General features: G+C 36.1%; 1 protein-coding gene across 2 annotated transcripts in view; it reads right to left on the bottom strand.

The window, feature by feature from the left end:
- The window catches only part of LOC110026605 (AT-rich interactive domain-containing protein 4-like), a 61,979-nt gene that overhangs the window by 31,256 nt on the left and 5,871 nt on the right, over positions 1 to 24,852 (bottom strand). For both annotated transcript variants that reach the window (XM_020727605.1, XM_020727606.1), the window contains exons 3-6: positions 3,365 to 3,418; positions 2,674 to 2,762; positions 2,310 to 2,577; positions 2,155 to 2,211 (exon numbers count right to left, since the gene is read on the bottom strand). In XM_020727605.1, coding sequence (XP_020583264.1) covers positions 2,155 to 2,211; positions 2,310 to 2,577; positions 2,674 to 2,762; positions 3,365 to 3,418 — 468 coding nt within the window. The remainder of the gene's footprint in view (positions 1 to 2,154; positions 2,212 to 2,309; positions 2,578 to 2,673; positions 2,763 to 3,364; positions 3,419 to 24,852) is intronic.

Below are 24,852 nucleotides of genomic sequence, written 5' to 3'. Positions count from 1 at the left end.
CCCACTATTGTCCTGCTGCCACTCAACACGCGCCCTATTTTATGGTCGTTGGCCTCTCCACGGGGTCCCTCCTCCTTTCAGCGGAACCCTACCTACAGCACTTCATGCTGCTAGCCCACACTACTTCCATCAGTCACAGCTGCCACATTCAGCCAGCCTCTACTCATGTCTAGCCACCACCCCGCACCGTTGTCCTCACCATAAGGTATTATTTGTACTGTTTATCATTTATTTCCGGTGTTGTGTCATTGTTTTGTTGGTTCAAGTGTCGCTATTGTAATCTCTTCTGCAATAATATTTTACATCTATTTTGAATTGGGTCAACTCTAGTATCAGTTTATGGTCACAATTATTATTGATATAAAAAGCCAAATTCTATGGTATTCATACCATTCAAAAAATGATAAATAGCATGTATATTGCATTATTTTAAGTATATATAGATAAAAAAAGTCTAACAAACTAACACCTATTCATAAACCCATAAAAAAATGAGCATTAATAGCTAAGTATAAATATCCAACAAAAGAAAACTCCATTTGAATAAGATTGAGAAAATTGCATAGCATTTACTATCTTAGACCAGATAAGTATTGGCTGCACTAACTAGTTAGGTACAATATAAATTTTAAGGAGCCAGGAGAAATAGGGAAAACCAAGCACGTGTTTAACTTAGCTCAAAATTTGACCAAGCTTGCGGCCAAGATTATTGGCTTGTCAACCGAGCTTAACAAGTATATCAAGATCACGAAATTTAGCAGATGGGATTGGGATTACATGGTCAACCCTAGTTAGCAGATAATAATACTAGTCATAGATACCCTCAGTCCTTAAAAATCTCATTCTCATGTGAAAGCTCTCTACATCGACCATTACTCCCTCCCAAATAGAAACATCATCCAGTACCATGACCAAAAGCCTACCCAACCACATAAATCTGCCATAAACAGCTCTTAAACCTTTGCTTAACTCTTAACTAAGATGAAAAGACAGACAATGGGAGCCACAAATTGCAAGAACCACTTAATCCAAGCTAAATGATCAGCTCTGATACAACTTACTAGGTAGTGTGGGGAGCCAAACAAGGGTAGCAATAATGGGGCATGCGGCATTTGCCCCTAAAGAATTTTAAGATGTCTTTATATATCATCTTTTTTTCTTTTCACAAAAATATTCAATTTTTTCCTCTATAAAAAATTTTAGAGTTTAAAGTTATAAATATCAATAAAAAAATAGTAATAGCATTTTAAAATAGCCAATTTCTACCCCATTAAGAAATATTGTTATATCCGCCGCTAATATGGAGTAGATCCAGATACAACAATAAGTAAATATGTTTTCAATTAAAAAACTTCAGTTTAAAGATTAGAGAAAACCACATGTATTTAAATACCAACATATCATTCAAATATCTAATGTGGGATTGAACACAATATCCACAAATGCCAACCATTCACAAATATATGCATATATTTGTGTGTGGGTGAGTCATTTTTACAAACATGTCTAGCTCAAGTTAAAAAACCGGGCCTAGATCAAACCAAGCTAACTCAAGGTCAAATTAAACTGTATATGCATGTTACATTTATTCATGTATATTTAGTATGTGTATTCCACTACTTGTGCATAAACGTATGCATGCATCCAGATGCATATATTTTTATATGGAGACGTATACAAATGTTAGACTATGTAATAAATTATCAAAACTTGGTCAATATAAAATTTGTTTTTCGATCAAGTCAAATTTGATGAGCTAAACCAAGCTTGAATCAAATCAAATCAAGTTAGCCTGTTACAAAGCTTAAACAAGATAGAAATGGGACCAAACAACTTCGCCTATCTTGAGTTGGTTTCAAATCAGCTCGAGATTGAACCATTAGCACCAATACAATGAAAGTGGTCAAAATTATGGGATGCAACTTGCAAACGCACTTTGTGACAACCAGGATTGATAAACAACACCCACTAAGACAACATAAAGATCAGCAATGAAAAATAATATAGAAAAGAAATAAACAATACAATAAAAAAAATTACAATGCAGACAAAATCAGAAGTCAAACATAGATCTATACCTAACTTATGAAACTGACCAACCACTTGAAAACAATACAAAATGATAAAATAATCCCAAACCATCATAACACTTACTTCAATGTTCAAGAGAGCGCTAAGACCATCTTCTAAAGAGCCCAGCAAGCATGCATCCTGTAAAAAGCCAATGACGGCAATATAAACAATTTTGGAAGCTGAGTAAAAAAAAACCAACCAGAAACGAAGTGTACCACTTGATAGCTTTAGCTTACCAATATGCAAGGCATTCCACAGACCAGAAACTTTACATTTACATACTCATCATGTATTTTTATATTAGGGAGAGAAGATGCAGAGGATTCTCCATCATACGTGGATTTCTCATGTGGATTCACATGAATTTTAGGCGCGTCTCCAATGAAACAAGGGCAAAACTTTCTTTCAATTTGTAGGCAGCTTGAAGGCAGAATAGATTTAGTTTTAGAGCAATACAGTCGGAAAGATGCATGTGCAAATTGAAATGCATCCCATGCATGGCCACTTCTACCGGCAAAAATGAAAAGAATATAATTATAAGAAAAAAAGTTTATGCCGCCTTGCATTTTTAAAGTCGGTGTACTAAAAATAAAGACATACCACTTTAAAACTGAAAACAAAGCCAGGCGGAAATGGCATGCTTGGTAAGTTGTGAATGAATTCTTCCAGAAAATTACATAAGGAACACCCTGAAAAAGGAAAATAATATAAAATTGATATTTCAAACATTGGTTGATATGATGATTCAGGACGGTTTGGTCAAAATACAGAATGCGAGAAGAAAATAATAATAACATCTACTTGACCAATACTCCCGCAATGAGAAGGATATAGAGAACTAAGATCTAGCATCCGACATGAGTCCATATTAGAAAGCAGACCCAATGATGATGTGTCATCACAGAACACAACCACTATTGGTTACTTGAAAAAAATCTCAATGAATCCTATTAGCCAGCAGATTTAGAGCACAAAATGGAAGAAGAGGTTGTTTGAATGTATGACCACAATATTCTTAAAAAGTCAATTCTGCTGACTCCCACAAAAAATAAAGGAAAATGCCAAAATGATAAGTGAAGTAGCTTGTAACTGCATTTACTATAAAAAAAGGGGGAAAAGCACATGGAGAAAAACAGCAAAATCATACAAAGCTAATATGATTTTTTTCTGGAAAAAAATAGCTGGGAAGGTTGGAACAAGAAAGCAACCGTTCAAAGAAAAATTTCCATTATCCTAAAACTCCAAACCAGAGAGAAACAAATGGAAAATAGGTGCCACGGCAAACTTTCACCTTCAAGCGTAATGCCTCGGCAATTTTTTCACTGTTTGGTGCCTCGAGGTAAACCTGCAACCAATTTCATGGGAAAGATATCACAGTGCAATTTAGAATAAAATAAAGTTTGATGGCAGCACAAAGTATTAGATACCAACCAATGACAACCAAGATGCAACATTAAATGCAAGAAAAAGGTATTCAATATACTTATATTAGGAAACTAGGAGTTAAATGTTACAAATAAATTAAATAATTATTCTTTCCATATCACAGAGCACAAAGTGGTTCTAATTTTTCACTTGTTGGGACCCCTCTAATAGCAGCTTGCACGGAATAAACTAGCATAGTAAGAGACCATATGTACAATATATATTATACTTGGCAGCCTAAAAGGGAATGCCTAAAACTTAGATGAATAAACAACAATAAAAAAGGGCATATTTAACGCCATAACTTTCCACCAAAAATGGTTGAATTATGATATAGAAGTGCTCGGCAATTTCCGATAGCTTTCCAAAAAACTTGGCATGTATGTTCCTTCTAAGTCAAAAGATTGACTAAATTAAATAATTCATTCTGTGGATTGTGGTTTAACTCCGCACTTTAGGACCGCAAGTTGAGCAGTTCAGGTACAAGAGCTAATGAATACCTACCCAACTAGAATAAGGGTTTGTTTGGGGCAGTTGCAGCATATTGAATAAGCTACTGAAAAAGCCGATCCAGATAAACTGTTGATAAGCAGTCGATCCAGATAAGCTGCTGATCGAGCCGATCCAGATAAACTGTTGATAAGCAGTCGATCGAGATAAGCTGCTGATCGACAGCTGATCCGGATAAGCTGGTTGACTGTTTGGTTTGTGTTATTTGAAAACAGTCGATTTGCAGTTATTTCTACATAAATTACCATTATGCCCAGTGCAGTAATGTTGTTTGCAATAGAACTGTCACATCAATATATTTGATATTTGAGAAGTACAAAATCACTTCAAAATAATAGAAAAAATAAGATACACACCTCGCATCATAGTCAGTATCAAGTGTACTTAAAAAACTATTAAAATTAAAATTAAAAATATGATAAAATTATATTTAAAATTCAGACGGCGTATGTCACAAGCTACGTCGTCCTTCAGGGATACCATCCAACTCCAATCACTATTAACAATGGAATCAGCTGGACTATCTGTCCGCTGGAAGAAGTCACACTTCTTCGGACCGTCTGCCCACTGGAAGAAGTCATACTTCTTCGGACCGTCTGCCCACCATGGGCACCTGTAAAACTTTCTCCCGTAGTTATTTGTCCAAGGTGATGTCAGTAGAGAAGTCTGCACTCCGCAGTGGCTGGACACTCATTGAGAGGTCCCTGAAATCCTATAGCTCATCTTTTCTGAATGATTAAAAAAAACAATCCATTAGTCATAATATAAGTTGAAATTGCTAAAATAAGTAATTAATTACACTTTTTTGCAACTTGAGATCTCAGAGAACTCGGTATACCAACTAACGAATCTGTCACTACAAGAGGGTAGTAGATCTTATAAAAAAATGAGTTAATAGTTGCCTTCAACCCACGTAAAGCGAACCTCATGTGTCTCGCATGTGCATATCACCAAAAAAGACCATCCAGAAGAATCTCATAAACCGATGCACCAAAAAGAAGAGATGAACTTAGTTGTTTTCATTAGAATTTCACATGTAATACTAATCAACAACGACCAACACGTCATCCAAAAGAACCCACGAGATCAAAAGTCTCATCATGGACCTCACAAGCCCACAAAAAAATGACTAAAACTCAAATGGAAAAAAAACAATGTCAAACATGTGAAAATTGCAAAACCAAAAATATTCAGAATATAAGTCACATGAAATAAATATAGAGTTTATAAAATAAACAAGAGACGTCCAGTTAACATGAAACAATAGTGTCACTTATCCTTTCTCTCAATTCAGCCATTTTTGTGGCACCTTCGCCATCTTGGCGGTAAGCTTCCAGTGATTCCACTTTTGGCTGTGGTCCTACGTGAAATTTAAATGCTTCTGACGGGACCTGCAAGTGATCATCGTCAGTCAAGGTGAAGTCTACATCCGACATAGAATGATGCACTTGTTATGGAGCGCAATCGTGGCTACTACAACCTGCACTTATTTTGAAAATAGGTAAGTCGGCATATCACGCAATATGAGTCATTTCTTCTTCAACACTCCAAACGTTCTGGCAATTACGCCGCGTAAGGAGTGTCTTTTGTTAAAAATTTCCTTCCTGCCACGAGAGCCACCGTTAGATCTCTCAAAATCTAGAATGTGATATTTCGTATCTAAAAATGGCTTCAGATACCCTCTTTGTAAGGGATATCCAACATCGACCAAGTAATATTTACCTGACCCAAAAACCATAATTAGAAATAAACTAGTGAAAAAAACGAATGTGATATATAGCTTAACAAATTGGAGGTGGGTGAGGGAAGTTGTGTCTCCAATTTCTTGTTGTATAAGCAAAAATACGACTATCATGTGTAATATCTTCCCAACCAGCTATCACAAAGATAAAGTACATGTTAAAGTCACATACGGTCATCACATGTTGTGTATGTGATCCACACCGGCCAATGTATGCGACATTTTCATAGTTGGATACTCGCGCATCCACGTGAGTTCAATCAATTGCTCCAATACAGTCCTGTCAGATCAGTTAAAGTTATAATTGCTATGCAACTCATTTTGACGTCTGGAAGAATTATCTTAAAAAATAGTATAGAGAGTGGGTCATTTGCAATTTTTGTTGGAGTCATCTCAAATATTGGATCCTCTGTCTAAATTATCTTTGCCGACAAACTGACAAAAGCTTTCAAACCCATTGAGAAATACTTACTAAATGTCTCTACCAAATGCCAGAATTGCTTTATCACTCCTCTCATTGATTTATTCTGTGATAAAATATAGAAAATTATTGATAACACATCTCTTGTTGAGATTCTTGAGGAGTCGTGAAGTCCATGATGACTATGTAGTTCATCGAGCAAATCAAAAATATGGGTTTTGTCATATGAAACATGTTACTCAACCTTGTGGGATGTCCTTGTAGTAGCTCACTAACCATTTATCATCAATATAACTCGATGTCATGCAGACAATTTGACAGGCGTTGGTGTTGTAATATTCGTACAGGAAAAACATAGTCGCTGCGATTTTTCTTGTAAGGCTCAGTCGATTTGTATCCATCTTAGAGAAGTGTTATGTTAAGGTAATAAGTGTGAATCAGACAATGTTAACAAGAATATCTAAAAATTGTTGGGATTATAATGAGCAAAAATAATTACACAGCAATATATTGATTGTTCGTGCTAGAAAGGAAAACATTCAAATCAAATAACCCATGAAACAAATAGAAAAAAACCGAAACTACTAAACAATAACTCCACAAAATCAATTGTCCATAAAAAAACTTACATAGTCGACCCGAAGTTCGGGGGCAACTTCATGAATATCTATCTGCAGGTCGAATCCTTTAGCAACTTCAAGGATTTCAGATAGAGCGGCTTATCAGACATAACTTCAAGATATATTTGCAGAACTTGAAGAAAGTCATCTATGGAGGTGTCCTATGAGGTACCAGCCTAAATTGTGCACGCTTCCATCAATTTTGTTACTTTGTTTTTAATGAAAGCGGCTCTTTTTTTCCTTTTCTCCACCTTTGGCCGCTTTAACTGACATGTGGGCTCCAACTCCTGGTTTAGGTTGGGTCATTTACCTGACCCACTTACCTGCTCAGTCTCCAAATCCTCTGGTATGCTTGCAAACCCTTGCTCACTTGGGGTGAACGAGTGTGTGCCCGTAGCAACAATCCCATTGAACATACGGTCCAACTTATCCTCCAGGTCCGGCTCGATGCCACACAATTTGAATTTCTTGGGGATTGGAACTGCCTGCAACATACGGGAAAGTTTATTACTAAAAACAGATTAGAGGGATAAAAAATGGAAAAGCAAGTCTCGAGCTCCAATTCCTTAGTCCACCACTCCTCCGAAGTATCAATAGGTCATTTGATTGGATCCCAAACCAAGTCTGTGGATTCCTGTTTTAGTTCTTTTCATAACTTCCAATCATTTTTCAACTGATTTCACTTGTTCTTAAATTTGAACCTATCGTAATACCTTCTTGTCATTTCATTAAACTTCTTCGTAATATTTTGCCAGATTTTTTTTTTTTTGTTAAAATAAGTGGTGGGTCTATTTTCAAACTCTATCTCTTTAAAACAAAGGTTGCAAAATATTATTTTGATTTTCTTATCCCACGTTGCTGATGAGGCAACTTCTCTGGGCTTTACCATCACGATATTAATAAAGAGAAGGAAAAACAAAAATATTTTAGGTCAACTAGAAAAGAGACAGTATCACTAGTCAGAAGCACAACACCCACAACCACCATCCCCCTCCAAACACAAACACATAGCCACCACTCCCCAACACACACACACCCCACACGGACACCCATAGCCACCAACACAGACTCCACAGCCGCCAACAAGATCATCACCCAGAGCCACTAACACAGCCTCCAGAGCCACTAACACACACTCACATCCACCACCAACCCACAGACCTAAGCCCAACACAACAAGCCTCCACATGCCACCAACAAGCTCATCACCCACACCCACCAACACAGCCTCCATAACAACCAATAGGCACATCACCCGCATGCCACCAGCACATGCTCCACATGCCATCAACAAGCACATCACCCACAGCCACCAACAAACCTCCAAAGCCACCAACAAGAACATCACCCACAGCCACCAACACAGACTCCACATGTCACCAACAAGCTGTCGGCCGTTAATTTGGAAAATGATAGAATGGATTTGAATTTGGATTTAAATATTTATAAATGTAATTTTGATTTTTAAAAAAATAGTATTTTTTAATTTTAAAATAAATGAAACCAAACGAGTCTCACATATTGAATAGTTTAGATAACTAAGCGCGATACGACATATAATACACTATCCTGAAGAATAAGTATTCCACATGACAGTAGGCTCAACCACCTAAACTAAAGAGTTTGTGGCATATGTTTGGCCTGCGAAATTTTTTATGTATGACCGACAAGTTCCTCTACCTAATATAAAGATTAGATAGGGTTTATTTTTCTTGGGTTCCAAGTTCCCTCTAGAGGCAAGCCCCTATAGTTAATTACATCTTAATTGACCGGAGTCACTTAAGAAAACTCTCGAATAAGATTAGTGGTTCTTGCCTTCAAGATTTCAAAGTTTAAGTTTCCAAGATTGGACACGGGAAAGTCAAATAGGAGTAGCTCGAATATGAAAAGTTATTTCCAGGAATCCAAAAGAGGAATAAATAGGGGAAACCGTAGATCCGAGAAAAACCTCAGTGGTTTCCCAACTATCCTATTGTTTGGTTTTATGTCTTTGAAATGATGTTATTCAATGTTTAATCATGCAATTTATTTTTGGATATTAAAACTTACATTCACACGATATCTGATCGTACAAATAGCCTAGAAAGATAGGAGGATTTATGTTGTACCGTACGGTAACCTCGGAATCCTAAAAGTATTAGGACTTATAATTGCACAATAGGGTTGTGCAAAAGCCTAAAGATAATATGTGAGGATTAACGTTACGCTAAGCAAACTACCTCAAAGTCTTACGGGTTGTTATTTAAACTAAAGAAATTTTTTAGTTGTCGTAGACTTGTTGTACTGTTGTAGATCGTCATAATTCATCTGCTACCTAACGGTCATGCTGCCCACGAAGAGTTGTTTCATGCTCCATGTAGTAATAGTTTCAGATTTAGTGACTTATATGTGTGCGTGCAATATTGTTATTTGGTAACTTACTATTGTATATCTCCTAAATCAAGCTATATCCTAAAGGTTTTGTAGTTAACTTAAAACATGCATAAACAAACTATATTATAAAGAAATGCGGTAAATAAAAATAGTATAAAGGAAAAGCATCATAAAGAGCAATAAAGAAAATGCAGTAAAGTGCTATAAATGTACTGTAAATTTTGAGTATCTGAGTTTCTTATTATTGCTATTGCTGTTATTATTGCTGCACCTGTAAATGGGATCAGCGTCGCAGGTAACAGTATAGTAGAGAAATTCAGCTAGCAGAACAAACATGTGTTTAGGTATATCAAAATAAAGGAAAGTCCTGAAGAAAACTGAAAGTGACCCACAGAGACTCGAAACAAATCGTAGAAAAAAACACAAATAAATAAAACAAAACACAACTTCACGAGGAATATCTCCAATTGCAAAACACAAATAAATAAAACAAAACACAACTTCACGTACAAAAGACCAAGGGTAGGTGATTTATATGTGACGTTAGGAATATCTTCAATTGTTCTCCAATTGCCAGGAGGATTTGAGCGTAAGATTCAAGCTCAAATCCAGCATTGGGTTTCATTTTAGGTCAAGTTATGAAGAGAATTTTATTATTTGATTTGATTAAATCAGTCATGAACCACAGCCTAGTGCATACCCTATCTATTGCTTTAACTAACTTATGAATTAGGGTGAGGTGCCTAGCTTCAGCATCTATATGAAAATCAGGTAGATGAACTTTCACGTGCAGTGTGCTCCTAAAAACTAGAAAGTCTACACTTTAACTTGAGTTTTAAGTGTTTTAAAGTGTTTGTTTTCAATTAAGTGTTTTCCAACTAATCCTCAAACATCTTTAGATCACACTTAGTTTACTATCAAGCTCTTAAGAACTAGGGGGTAAACTTATAATTTTGGCAAAAATGTTCGTGAAATGTGCTTCAATCCTAATTAAAATAATTTGGCTTAAGTCTATCCAATGCTTAGGGGTCATAATTGATAGCCTACTAATCTTTCAATTCTTGTCCCTAACTCTTGAATCGTTTATGCTCTTACATTCCCTCAATTCTCAATATTTCTCACAATTACAATTTTATCCATCTTATGTAAAAGAAATGGTAAATGGTTTGCTACCCTATTTCCCCTTTAGGTTTCAATCATCTCAACGGACTAAATATGATTTTTTTTTTAATTCTCTCCCCTTTCTTTTTATTTTTTTAAAGTCGTAAATCAATCCTAAAATTAATTAAATAAGAAATTATCATTTTTAACTTAACCGTTATAAAACAAATCAACGGAGAAGGAGAACGACTCACTTCTAAAAAAAATCAGCAACGCGGAGAAGGAGAACGACTCACTTCAAGGTGCAAAACCGCAAGTGAATCGACCTAAAAACGTTTAAATTTTCAAAACAATGATCGAATCAGTCCCAAAAGGTGCTTAAATACCTCAAAAATCAGCACTTAAAAGTGCCCAAATTGATGTATAAAAGCCTCAAAATGCAACTTAAACCTTAACAAATAAAGTTTCAAAATGACGAATAAGGCTTCAAAATGCAATTTAAATTTTAACAAATAAAGCTTCAAAATGTTGCTCAAGCATTACTAAAGAGAGCTTCAAGATGCAACCTAAACATATCACTATGACGGCAAAAATAGCAGCCCATATCAGTGTCAAAAACATCTTAAAAACAGCCAACATAAACTCTCTTAAGCAGGGCAAAACTGCAACCCGAATCAGCCCAAAAAGTGTGTTTTTAAAAGCTCTAAACTGAAGTCAATTTAGCCCACAAAACATATTTTTAAAATGCTCCAAAGACTTTCAAACCTTCAAAAATAAAAATCACTCGGAGAGACTTCCAAATTTTCCAAACACTTAATGCTTTCAGAATTTGCAAAAATAAAGCATTGAAACTTTCTTAAGTTTCCAAATAAAACTCTTAAAATTTCCAGAAATAAAGTGTTGCCGCCTTCCAAACCTTCCAAATTGAATATGAGAAGTTTCATCTTCTGCAAATGTAAAGCACCAAAGCTATAAACTTTTGCAAAGAGAATATGAAACATCTCAGATTTTCGCATGAGTATTGTACCAAAGCACTTATAAAATTTTCAAGCTTCGTAAATGCAGCACGTAAAGTTTCAGATTTTTGTAAAAGTGATGCATCACAACTTTTTAAGTTTGCCAAAATGTAAACTAGAATGTGGCATTAATCATGCTTTAAAATTATTCAACTTAAGAGCAAGTAGAGATAAAAGAAAAGCTACCAAAGTTTTCAAATTTTGAAAATTTGTCACCTAAATATTTCATATTTTGTAAATGTGTCACCCAAATATTTCAGATTTTGCAAATGTGTCACCTAAATATTTCAAATTTTGCAAATACAGTTTCAAGTTTTGCAAATGTGCCACCTAAATGCTTCAGATTTTGCAAATATGCCACCCAAATATTTCAGACTTTGCAAATGCGCCACCCAAATATTTCAGATTTTGCAAATACGTCACCCAAATGTTTCAGATATTGTAAATGAGTTACCCAATATTTTTGATAGTCCAAAAGACATAACACGATTGCATGCATATATAAAATAGCACATATGTGAGAATTGAAATTTAGATGTTAAATATGTAAATATAAAAGAACCGGTGATATGCATGTAAATTTCTCTAAGATAAATCTCACAGGTTTGTCTCACTATTACTTTATCTTTTGCATCAAACTCTCTAATAAGAAAGTATGCCCATATCAAATTATAGCTACTAAACCACAACTTGCAACTAATGCACACAAGGGCAAGACACCAGTAGAAGAAATGAGAATTTGTTTCTGCAAACCTCCCCAAGTTAGGAAATCGAATGAGCAAAATCGTAGCATTTTCAACCAGTCAAGATCTCATTCCGTGCTAAAGATATCATCAAGTTATGCACAAATATGACAATGGATATGTAAATGAGGCCAAAGTTAAGCCATTTCCTTTTTTTAATATAAAAACACTCAAAATTTTGAATTAATAACTTGAAAATCTGCACATATGTGATCAGATTTAAGTATTATGCATATAGATATTTACAATTTTACATGCATATACCTTGAAATGAGAATATTATGTGGAGACATCATATTCTTTTGAATAATTTAGAGATTCAACATTTCTCCCTTCTCCAATTTATGGTAATAAAATTTTATTTACAGCCATAAGTAACAACTCATGAGCAACAATAAATACAGTTCCCAAGAAAAGGTTGTTCCGCATTTCTCCAAACTTTTCAAATAAGACATGAAAAATTTCAGATTTTGCAAATGTAAAGCTTTGAGACTCCCCAAAATTTTCAAATAGAACATCTAAAGCCTTCAGATTTCGCAAATGGACCACGCATTTAGGATTTAATGAAACGGGAGTAACACATTCATGCACGTATACTACGCAAAGATGCATGTTTTAAGCACCTAAAATGAAACTAATAGAATAATGAGAAGAGATATGACATTTCTCACAAAGTTGTCTTTAATCTAACATCTGATTCTAAAGCCACATGTGTTCAACTCCAACTTTTAAAACAGCAAGATGTCATAAGAGGTTAAAAAAAATGTGCTGGGAAAAATAATTAGCCTAAGAATATGAAAGTAGAAAAAAACTTATTAAGCCTTCATTTAAATGTATATTCAAGTTTGTATAAATTGCAGCATAAACGCATAACTAGACTAAATTTCATGATAAAACTTCCATATAAGTAGCAAATCAATAATTTCCAGCAACTGTAGCAAGAAGATAATACTTTAGTAGCCAAATATATGGTTACGCAAGAATAAATCGAGCCGCCCAGCAAGAAGACCGACGAACCAAACAGGAATATCGAGCAAACAATTAAGTATGTCAAACGAGACAGAATTTTGGCAGCACTTCCTCCTCTCTCCAGAATTTCAGCCAACCTCAACAACTCCTCAAAGTGAGTTTTTTATAGCCACAAGAAAAGGGGGAGGGTCATACCTACCTCTGTGAAGCGGTCAAATGAGGTATCGGGAGAGGAAATGTAGCATTTTAGGAGGAAATGCAGCGTAGGGGAGAGGAAATGTCGATCACGCGGCAGGCGTGCGACGTTCGGTCGGGCGGCCTACGCAGAAGAATTGTCGGGCTCGAGTGGGAGAAGGATGCAGAAGGTAGCGCACCTGGCTTGGCCGATTGCAGGAGAGCGGGTTTGGCCACGAAGGATCGCGTGCAGGATAGGAACGCGGGAGCTAGAGCACGCCTGGGACTCTCGGTCAAAGGAGGGAAGGGTTGAACCGGGTGCGTGAGTTAGGTGAAATAGGTTTAAAACAAGGATTTCTTTTTATTTTTATTATTTTGTTTTACTTTATTGTATTATATTAATTAGCTTGCGATTTATTTGTGCTCGGGATCTTAGAAAAACGGGTATCCTCTCTCGGTAAATTGATGCTCCAGACGCCCCGACGCAGTCTATTTCGTCATCCGGGGTCGGACAAGTTTGTCGACGGTCGGGTAAAAAATGTGTCAAATTTAATTTTATTTGAATTTTGGGTTTGGATCGACCGTTTCAAAAATTGATTTACATTTCGATTAATTATGAAGCCTTTATAAGTGTAAGTGACGTCAACTATGATATTTATGTGTTGACTGCCCGAATTGTGATATTTGTGTGTGTGAATATACGAAAGTCATAATGGGATTTCAAAGGCTTTTAAACCCTATGGGAACTCTCTTTGGGTCTCCACATGCTGGTCTTTAACCACTCGATCAAATGTGATGGTTTGAGGCCACCCAGGTGAGACACGACAAGACAATGAAGAAGTGTTTTGAATTTTTTAAAAAGGGATGGTTTTTCAAATTCCATCCATATATTTTCCGGATTAATGATATTCCAGGGTCAGTACAAGGATTTGGATTCCTCCACATATTTTCATATTCCATCCATATATTTTCCGTATTAATGATATTCCAGGGTCAGTACAAGGATTTGGATTCCTCCACATATTTTCATATTCCATCCATATATTTTCCGTATTAATGATATTCCAGGGTCGGTACAAGGATTTGGATTCCTCCACATATTTTCATATTCCATCCATATATTTTCCGTATTAATGATATTCCAGGGTCGGTACAAGGATTTGGATTCCTCCACATATTTTCATATTCCATCCATATATTTTCCATATTCACGATATTCTCAGGTCTGTACAAGGATTTCGATTCCTTCACATATATTTATATTCTATCCACATTTTCCATATTCATGATATTCTCGGGTCGGTGCAAGGATTCTAATTTCATAAAATTTATATTTCGGGATCGGTGTAAAGATTTCGATTCCTTCACTAAAAAATTTTGCACTTCATAAGTTTTCCCAAACCTCTATACTCACAGTTCCATAATTCCCAAAAAAATCGCTGCAAAATTCAACTCTTAACTCGACAATCTCAACATTCAGGATAGGTGTGAATTCCTGTGCTCTCCTTCTCAAACTAATCCCCTCATTCAATCAAATTTTCATCACTCACAAAAAAAATTAAAACAAAAAAAATCAAAACAAACAACACATTGTATCACAAATCATTCTTACATTTGGGTTGGGAACTCTCGAGTGGACTCAACTCATTCATTCTCAAATTCTTTCTTGAGCTGTGGTTTCCTGGTTGGGAACCCAGCTCAAGTTCAATGACATATCCGATTCAATTTTTGGCCTGTTTTAACTAAGTCTGCCTAAACGGTTCTTTATTTTTTTATCCATTCGATCAACATCAATACGCGCGGTGTGTTTGATCAACACATCACACCTATTAGGGATTCATTTATTGACCTCATTTTTTAGGTAATTTCTCTTCTTTTTAGATTATAGGATCTAGCTCTAAGGCTTCCTAACGACTATCTTAGAAGACTAGAGCTAGTACCCACCCATTTTTAGAAATTTGAACCTTTGTTCTATCACGTCTAGGTGGATAATTTCCACAACAATCTCTGCAAAATTCAACACTGAACTCGGCAATCTCAACATTCAGGATGTGTGAGTTCCTGTGCTCTCCTTCTCAAACTAATCCCCTCATTCAATCAAATTTTCATCACTCACAAAAAAAATTAAAACAAAAAAAATCAAAACAAACAACACATTGTATCACAAATCATTCTTACATTTGGGTTGGGAACTCTCGAGTGGACTCAACTCATTCATTCTCAAATTCTTTCTTGAGCTGTGGTTTCCTGGTTGGGAACCCAGCTCAAGTTCAATGACATATCCGATTCAATTTTTGGCCTGTTTTAACTAAGTCTGCCTAAACGGTTCTTTATTTTTTTATCCATTCGATCAACATCAATACGCGCGGTGTGTTTGATCAACACATCACACCTATTAGGGATTCATTTGTTGACCTCATTTTTTAGGTAATTTCTCTTCTTTTTAGATTATAGGATCTAGCTCTAAGGCTTCCTAACGACAATCTTAGAAGACTAGAGCTGGTACCCACCCATTTTTAGAAATTTGAACCTTTGTTTTGTCACGTCTAGGTGATCTCAAACCATCATCATTTGATCAAGTGGTTAAGGACCAGCATGTGGAGGCCCAAAGAGAGTTCCCGTAGAATTTTAAAAGCCTTTGGAAACTCATTATGACTTTCGTATATTCACGCACACAAAAATCACAATTCAGGCAATCGACATACATAAATATCATAGTTCATGTCACTTGCACTTGTAAAGACTTCATAATTAATCGAAATGTAAATCAATTCTTAAAACGGTCGATCAAAGACCCAAAATTCAAATAAAATTAAATTTGACACATTTGGGACCCGACCGTCGGCGAACTTGTTCGAACAACCCAGGATGAAGAAACAGACTGCGTCGGAGCGTCCGGAGCGTTAATTTTAGCCAGAGAGAATACCCACTTTGCTAAGGTTCTGAGCAAGAATAAATCGCACACTAATTAATATAATTAAATAATATAATATAATATAATAAAACAAAATAATAATAATAAAAATAAATCCTTGTTTTAAACCTATTTCGCCTAACTCACTTCGACCGAGAGTCTCAGGCGTGTCCTAGCTCCAGCGTTCCTCTCCCACACGCGATCCTTCGTGGTCAAACCCACTCTCCTGCGATCTACCAAGCCAGGCGCGCCTAGCTCCTGCGTCCTTCTCCCACTCGAGCCCGGCTCCTCTTCTACAGTGCAGTCCGCTCGACCGATCATCGCGAGCCTACCGCGTGCCCGACCTTTCCTCTCCCCTACGCTGCATTTCTCCTCCCTAAATGCGATCTTTCGTCTCCCGATACCTTATTCGACCGCTTCACAAAGATAGGTATGACCCCCCCTTTTTCCTGTGACTATAAAAAATCCACTTTGGGGAGTTGTTGGGGTTGTCTGAAATTTTGGAGAGAGGAGGAAGTGCTGTCAAAATTCTGTCTCGCTTGACATGCTTAATTGTTTGTTCGGTATTCCTGTTTGGTTCTTCGGTCTTCTTGCTGGGCGGCTCGATTTACTCTTGTTTAACCACATATTTGGCTACCAATGTATTATTTTCTTGCTAGAGTTGCTGGAGATTCTTATTTTGTTACTTATATGAAAGTTCTATCATGAAATTTAGTCCAGTTGTTGTGCGTTCATACTGCGATTCATACAGACTTAAGTATACATTTAAATGAAGGTTTAATAAGTTTTTTTTCTACTTTCTTACTATCTTCATATTCTGAGGCTAATTATTTCCCCCAGTACATTTTTTTTAGCCTCTTATAACATTTTGTTGTTTTAAAAGTTGGAGTTGAACACATGTGGCTTTATAATCGGAGGTTATATTAAAGACAACTTTGTGAGAAATGTCATACCTTTCTTCTTTAATCTATTAGTTTCATTTTGGGTGCTTAAAACATGCATCTTTGCGAAGTACATGTGCATGAATGTGTTTACTCCCGTTCCATTAAATCCTAAATGCGTAGTTCATTTGCTAAATCTGAAGGCTTTAGATGTTCTATTTGAAAATTTTAGAGAGTCTCAAAGCTTTAAATTTGCAAAATCTGAAATTTTTCATGTCCTATTTGGAAAGTTTGGAGAAATGTGGAACAACATTTTTTGGGAACTGTATTTGTTATTGCTCATGAGTTGTTACTTATGGTGGTAAATAAAATTTTATTACCACAAATTGGAAAAGGGAGAAGTGTTGAATCTCTAGATTGTTCAAAAGAATATTATGTCTACACATAATATTCTCATTTCAAGGTATATGTAGGTAAAACTTTAAATATCTATGTGCATAATACTTAAATCTGATCACATATGTTCAGATTTTCTAGTTATTACTTCAGAATTTTGAGTGTTTTTATATATAAAAAAAAATGGTTTGACTTTGGTCTCATTTACATATTCATAGTCTTATTTGTGCATAACTTGATGACATCTTTAGCACGAAATGAGATCTTGACTGGTTGGAAATACTATGATTTTGCTCATTCAACTTTCTGACTTGGGTAGGTTTGCAGAAACAAATTTTCATTTCTACTACTAGTGTTTTGCCCTTGTGTGCATTAGTTGCAAGTTGTGGTTTCGTGGCTATAGTTTAATATGGGCATGCTTTCTTATTAGAGTAGAGAGTTTGATGCAAAAAGAGAGTTTGATGCAAAAGATAAAACAATAGTGAGACAAACCTGTGAGATTTAACTTAGGCAAATTTACATGAATATCACCCAGTTCTTTTATATTTACATATCTAACATCCAAATTTCAATTCTCACATAGGTTTTATTTTGCATATACACGCAATCGTGCTATGCCTTTTGGACTATAAAAAATGTTGGGTGGCTCATTTGTAAAATATGAAACATTTGGGTGGCTCATTTATAAAATGTGAAAATTTTGAGTCGCACATTTGCAAAGTCTGAAATATTTGAGTGACAGATTTGCAAAATCTGAAACATTTGGGTAGCACATTTGCAAAATCTGAAATATTTGGGTGACGTACTTGCAAAATCTGAAATATTTGGGTGGTACATTTGCAAAATCTAAAACATTTTGGTGGCACATTTACAAAATCTGAAACATTTGGGTGGCACATTTGCAAAATCTGAAGACTTTGGGAGCTTTTTTTTTTTCTCTCTACTTGCTCCTTAGTTAAATAATTTTAAAACATGATTAAGGCCACATTCTAGTTTACATTTTGGCAAGCTTGGGAAGTTGTGATGTCTCACTTTTACAAAAAACCTAAAAGTTTACATGTTACATTTGCAAATCTTGGAAAGTTTATAATTGTTTTGGGACTATACTCATGTGAAAATCTGAGATATTGCATATTGGCTTTGGTGTTTTACATTTGCAAAAGCTAAAACTTCTTATATTCAATTTGAAATGTTTGGAAGGCGGCAATGCTTTATTTCTGGAAACTTTAAGAGTTTTATTTTTAAACTTAGGAAAGTTTCAATGCTTTATTTTTGCAAAACCTAAAAGCTTTAAGTGTTTGGAAAATTTGTAAGCTCTCCGAGTCATTTTTATTTTTAAAAGTTTGAAAGTCTTTGCAGCATTTTAAAAACATGTTTTGTGGACTGAATTAGCTTCAGTTTAGAGCTTTTAAAAATGTCTTTTGGGCTGATTCGAGTTGCAATTTTGCCATGTTTAAGAGGGGTTTTGTTGGATGTTTTTAAGATGTTTTTAGCATTGATATGAGCAACTATTTTTGTCATATACTAGTGATATGTTTGGGTTGCATCTTGAAGCTCTCTAGTAATGTTTGAGCCACATTTTGAATCTTTATTTATTAAAATTTAAATTGTATTTTGAAGCTTTATTCGTCATTTTGAAGCTTTATTCGTTAAGGTTTAAGTTGCATTTTGAGACTTTTATACATCGATTTGGGCACTTTTAAGTGCTGATTTTTTAGGCTTTTAAGCACCTTTTGGGACTGATTCAATCATTGTTTTGAAAGAATTTAAACGCCTTTAGACCGATTCACTTGCGGTTTTGCCCCTTGCTTAGCTGATTTTTTTTAAAAGTGAGTCGGTCTCCTTCTCCGTTGATTTATTTTAAAACGGTTAAGTTAAAATGAGAATTTCTAATTTGATTATTTTCAAGATTGATTTACGGCCTTAAAAAAATAAAAAGAAAGGTGAGGGAATTGAAAAAAAAAATGATATTTAGTCTGCTGAAATGATTGAAACCTAAAGCGGAATTAGGGTAGCAAATTATTCACCATTTCTTTTACATAAGAATGATAAAATTGTAATTGTAAGAATTATTGAGAATTGAGAGAAAGTAAGAGCTTAAACGATTCAAGAGTTAGGGGGCATGAATTGAAAGATTAGTAGGCTATAAATTAGAACCCGTAAGTATTGGATAGACTTAAGCCCAATTCTTTTAATTAGAATTGAAGCACATTTTATGAAATTTTTTGCTAAAATTATAGGTTTACCCCTAGGTCTTAAAGAGTCTGATAGTGAGCTAAGTTTGATATATACCTAAACACATGTTTGTCCTGCTAGTTAAATTTCTCTACTATACTGTTACCTGAGACGTTGATCCCATTTACAGGTGCAGCAATAACAAGAAACTCAGCTACCCAAAATTTACAGTGCATTTATAGCACTTCATTTCATTTATTACTCTTTATGATGCATTTCTTTTATACTATTTTCATTTACCGCATTTCTTTATAACATAGCTTGTTTATGCATGTTTTAAGTTAACTACAAAATCTTTAGCATATAGCTTGGTTTAGGAGATATACAACAGTAAGTCACCAAATAATAATAGTGCACGCTCACATATAAGTCACTAAACTTAAAACTATCACTACATGGAGCATGAAGCAACTCTTCGTGGACAGCACAATCGTGACATAGACGATCTATAGCAGACAACAAGTCTACGGCAACTAAAAATTTTTTTTTAGTTTAAATAATAACCCATAGGATTTCGAGGTAATTTGTTTAGCACAACGTTAATACTCACATATTATATTTAGGCTTTTGCACAACCCTGTTATGCAATTATAAGTCCTAATACTTTAAGGATTCTGAGGTTACCGTACGGTACGACATAAATCCTCCTATCTTTCCAGGTTATTTGCACGATCAGTTATCATGCAAATGTGGGCCCTAAATTCTCCTAAATTCTAAAACTAAATTGCATGATTAAATATTGAATAACATCATTTCAAAGACATAAAGTCAAACAATAGGATAGTTGAGAAACTACTGAAGTTTTCCTCGGATCTACGGTTTCCCCTATTTATTCCTCCTTTAGATTCCTGGAAATAACTGTTCATATTCGAGCTACTCCCATTTGCACGATCAGATATCATGCGAATGACTTTCCCGTGTCCAATCTTGGAAACTTAAACTTTGAAATCTTAAAGGCAGAACCACTAATCTTAATCAAGAGTTTTCTTAAGTGACTCCAGTCATTTAAGATGTAATTAACTATAGGGACTTGACTCTAGAGAGAACTTGGAACCCAGGAAAAATAAATCATATCTAATTTTTATATTAGGTAGGGAACTTGTCGGTCATACATAAAAAATTTCACAGGTCAAACGGATGTCACAAACTCTTTAGTTTAGTTGGTTGAGTTTATTGTCATGTGGAATATTTATCCTTCGGGATACTCGAGATAGTGTATTATATGTATTATATGTTGTATCGCGCTCAGTCATCCAAACTATTCAATATGTGAGACTCGTTTGGTCTCATTTATTTTAAAATTAAAAAAATAATATTTCTTCTTCAAAATCAAAATTACATTTATAAATATTTAAATCCAAATTCAAATCCATTCCATCATTTTGCAAAATAAATGTTGACACAAGCACAACACCCACAGCCACCAACACAACTACATCACCCACAGCCACCAACACAGCCTCTGCATGCCACCAACAGGCACATCACCCACAGCCACCAACACATCGTCCACATGCCACCAACACAGCCTCCACATGCTACCAACAAGCACAACACCCACAACCACCAACACAGCGTTCACAGCCACCAACAAGCTCATTACCCACAGCCACTAACACAGCCTCCAGAGCCACCAACACACACACACATGCTCACATCCACCATTAACCCACAAACCCAAGCTCAGCACAACAAGCCTCCACATGCCACCAACAAGCACATCACCCACACCCACCAACACCGCCTTCACAGGCACCAACAGGCACAGCACCCACAGCTACCAACACAGCCTCCACAGCCACCAACACACACACACTCACATCCACCACGAACCCACAGACTCAAGCCCAGCACAACACACACCCAAAGCCACCAATAAAGACATCACCTACAGCCAGCCAAAGCAACCATAATAATGGAGCAACCCTAAACAACCATTCGAAAAGGAGAATCGTGTAAAACCTCATTCGCCCAATTTAATTAAAATTATTCAAAAAACGTAAAATATCCCAAAAAAATCCACAAAGTAGGAAAACCACAGAGGGATAACGATTGCAACAAAAAAAGTCCACAAAATGCATATAGAAAAACATCGCATTAAAGAGGTCCCAACTAGAAAAACTGAGTCAGCTCACCAACAAGCAATCGAATAAACAAATCTGCTACAAATAAGCTGATAATTGAGCTCAACGGGATGGCTTGCCCATTGAATTGCATTAAAAACAAAATAAAATGCTTGAAGCTAATTGTGCCAATTTCAGGGCGTGTTGAGGCCCAAACCCTTATTTCCATATCATAGTTATGCTTTAGAGAACAAAAGCACGGCATTATAGAGATCCAGATGACCAGCTTCCGCTATAGGAGAGTGCTGAAAAAGAGAAAGGATAGAGAACGATGTCAGAGGGACATAGGGCGCCGTGAATGAAGGTGCGGGAAGCCAACTCGGGGATCTCAGAAAAGAGAGGAAGGAGAAAGTTAGGATCTGACAATAGGAGCAACCAAGGTAGAGGCGAGAGAGAAGTGTCCTAGAGAAACAGCGGTCGAACAAGGGAGGAGACGGACAGAAGGGCACGAAAGGAAATAAACCCGTAAGCGGGATTGAAGACGCGGACCGCGTGGTCAATCCCGCAGCCGCGTTTATTAAATGATGTCAAACGCAGGTTTCGGATAAGCATCCTGAACGCAGAAAACAAATGCTCAAGCGGCGTTCCGAAAATGTCAAACGTAAATATAAGTTGCGCCAAAAGTGCCCTAAGGCACATCAAGTTATGCCAAGATATTCTACCCAAAAAAAATCCCTCTCATTATTGTTATAACTAATGATATATGCTTGCAATAGTTTCATCTTCTATAAGGCCTATATACAAGCCGAGCTTAAGCGAGTTTAAGCTTAGCTCGTATTCCGCTGATTCGAAATAGGCATGTATTTGAAAATGACTCGTGTTTGAAATTGTGTATATATAGTGTGTTTGAGTTTGGCTCGAATTACAAATTTTTGCTCTTGTTCGGCTCGAAATTGACTCAATTAAATTAATTAAAAAATAGATGGATGGAGTTGGATTAGAGCATGCACCAATTCTCTGCAGTAGAAGATGCAGAACCGCATGACCATTTAAGTTATGATTTAAACTTAGATATAAATATATATAATATATTGTTATATAAATAATATATATAAATTCTTTATTTCAAGCTAAAACAAGTCGAACACGATCAAACAAAAGGTTGTTCATGTTCGGCTTGTTTATAATTTGAGCTTAAGAAATTTGTTCTTATTCGGCTCATTTATTTAACGAACGATTCGAACACGGGTTGTTCGCGAACAACGAGTTTTTTTTACAGCCCAATCTTCCATCAAGTCAAACAAATTTAGTCATTTAACACTTAGAAACTAAACTTATTTTGTTTCACTAACTTACAAAAGGAAGTCTGGTGACCCTATCAATTTGCTTCTATTTGATATAATACCTAAGAACGGAATTACAATCAAGTCGAGAGACTTAAAAGGGTGTATTAAGTCAACTCACGAATGCAAGGTCAAGGAAATTATTAATGTTCATAGCCTTAATACGCAATATAGGTAGGTTGTTTTGTGTTTTAAACTAATGACCTTTGATCATAGTGGAGGCAACAAAAACATTTCTCCAAGCCTGCCTCAAGACAATAGGTGTATAAGAGGGAATGATATTGCCAAACAAAATAGTTGAGAATCTCGATGATACCGGAGTTTATCAACAACAACAAAAAAAAATAAACATTATTACTGAAATCAAATAGAAAATTACAACCAATCAAAACAGAAATATGAAAATGCAACAAACACGATAGTAATTCCAATTAGCGTTAGATCAAAGGGTGGTGGTGGGTGAGGGTCTGGAAGGTGATTGGGTGGTAAAAAAGTGCGATTGACAAGCAGAAATAGCAAAAAGGTTGTTTCTCAGGTTCCTGAACAGTAAGCAAGCAGCAGAGATCGACGTGAATGGGTTGTCCCAGGTGATGGCAGCAAGAAAGAAGGTGGCGATGGCATGAAGGAGCAACTAGCAGCGTGGACAAAAGTGGATGCTGATGTCTAGAGTAATGGCAACAAGCCTGGGTTGCTGGAGCAGCGGGGAAACAACAGATAATGGCAGTTCTAGGCGGAGGCAACGAGGGGCAATGACGGCGACATCGATGGGCCATGCAATGGACTTCAAAACAGCAAAAGAATGGTTGTCGGTAGTAGCAGCAGCGAAGACAAGTGACTAGAAAGTGGGGGACTAAAGGAAAACAGCCACGGGTTGTTGTTCAGGGCGGTTGCAGCAAGGGCAGGCAATGGGAAGAGATGTGGGAAGGATGGGGAAAGGTAGGGGGATGTATAATCACCACTTTGAGAGCGACATACGGACGGAGCTCTTCTCGGCCATTGGATAAAGTCCTAGACAGAAAAATAGAGACGCCGGTGGCTATCCCAAACAAACACACCACAAAAACTGCCCTAAAACACAACAAAATTAACATATATAGACTTAGGGTAACTTAGGATTGGGCCCCACTACATTTGGGAGGCAATCCCACACAAAGGAGGGCCGACCGACACTCGGCCTTCTGTTTTGAACCAATCCATGCAGCCAAAAAGTTCACGTGTCTGGTCCAAAAGAAGTGACGCTCACGTCACTAAATCTCCATGCTAAACATCCCAATCAATAAGATTGTCTGCCTAAGAAAGCATTTACTAATGAAAATTAATCAAATGACATCATTATGTATGAACGAGAAAGAAGGTAGCAAATGAAAGATCTATAAAAATGAATGAAAGACATAGAAAGTACACCAAATGGTACTCTGAAAATCTAATTAAATTTTAACATTTATTTAGTTAGTCTTCACACATTTACCAAATTATTTCATATTACTAAATGTAGGTCAACAACAACAACAACAACAACAAAGCCTTAATCCCACTACGTGAGGTCGGCTACATGACGGCTACATGAATCCTTTTTCTACATGAATCCTTTTTCTCCATTACGTCCTACTTAGTGTCATATTTTCATTTAGTTCTAGTAAATTAAGATCATTTTTAATACAATAAAACCAAGTCTTTCTAGGTCTACCTCCGCCTTTTTTAACACAAGTCGAATCTAAAACATCTACTCTCCTAATCGGATCATCAGATGGTCGACGTTTAATGTGACCGAACCATCTAAGACGACTTTCTCTAATTTTGTCCGTCACAGGAGCTACACCAACCCTATCACGAATATATTCATTTCACATTTTG

The sequence above is a fragment of the Phalaenopsis equestris genome, unplaced genomic scaffold (assembly GCF_001263595.1).
Source record: "Phalaenopsis equestris unplaced genomic scaffold, ASM126359v1 Scaffold000383, whole genome shotgun sequence".
Taxonomy (NCBI): Eukaryota; Viridiplantae; Streptophyta; class Magnoliopsida; order Asparagales; family Orchidaceae; genus Phalaenopsis; species Phalaenopsis equestris.
This window is presented reverse-complemented; position numbering and strand designations above follow the sequence as displayed.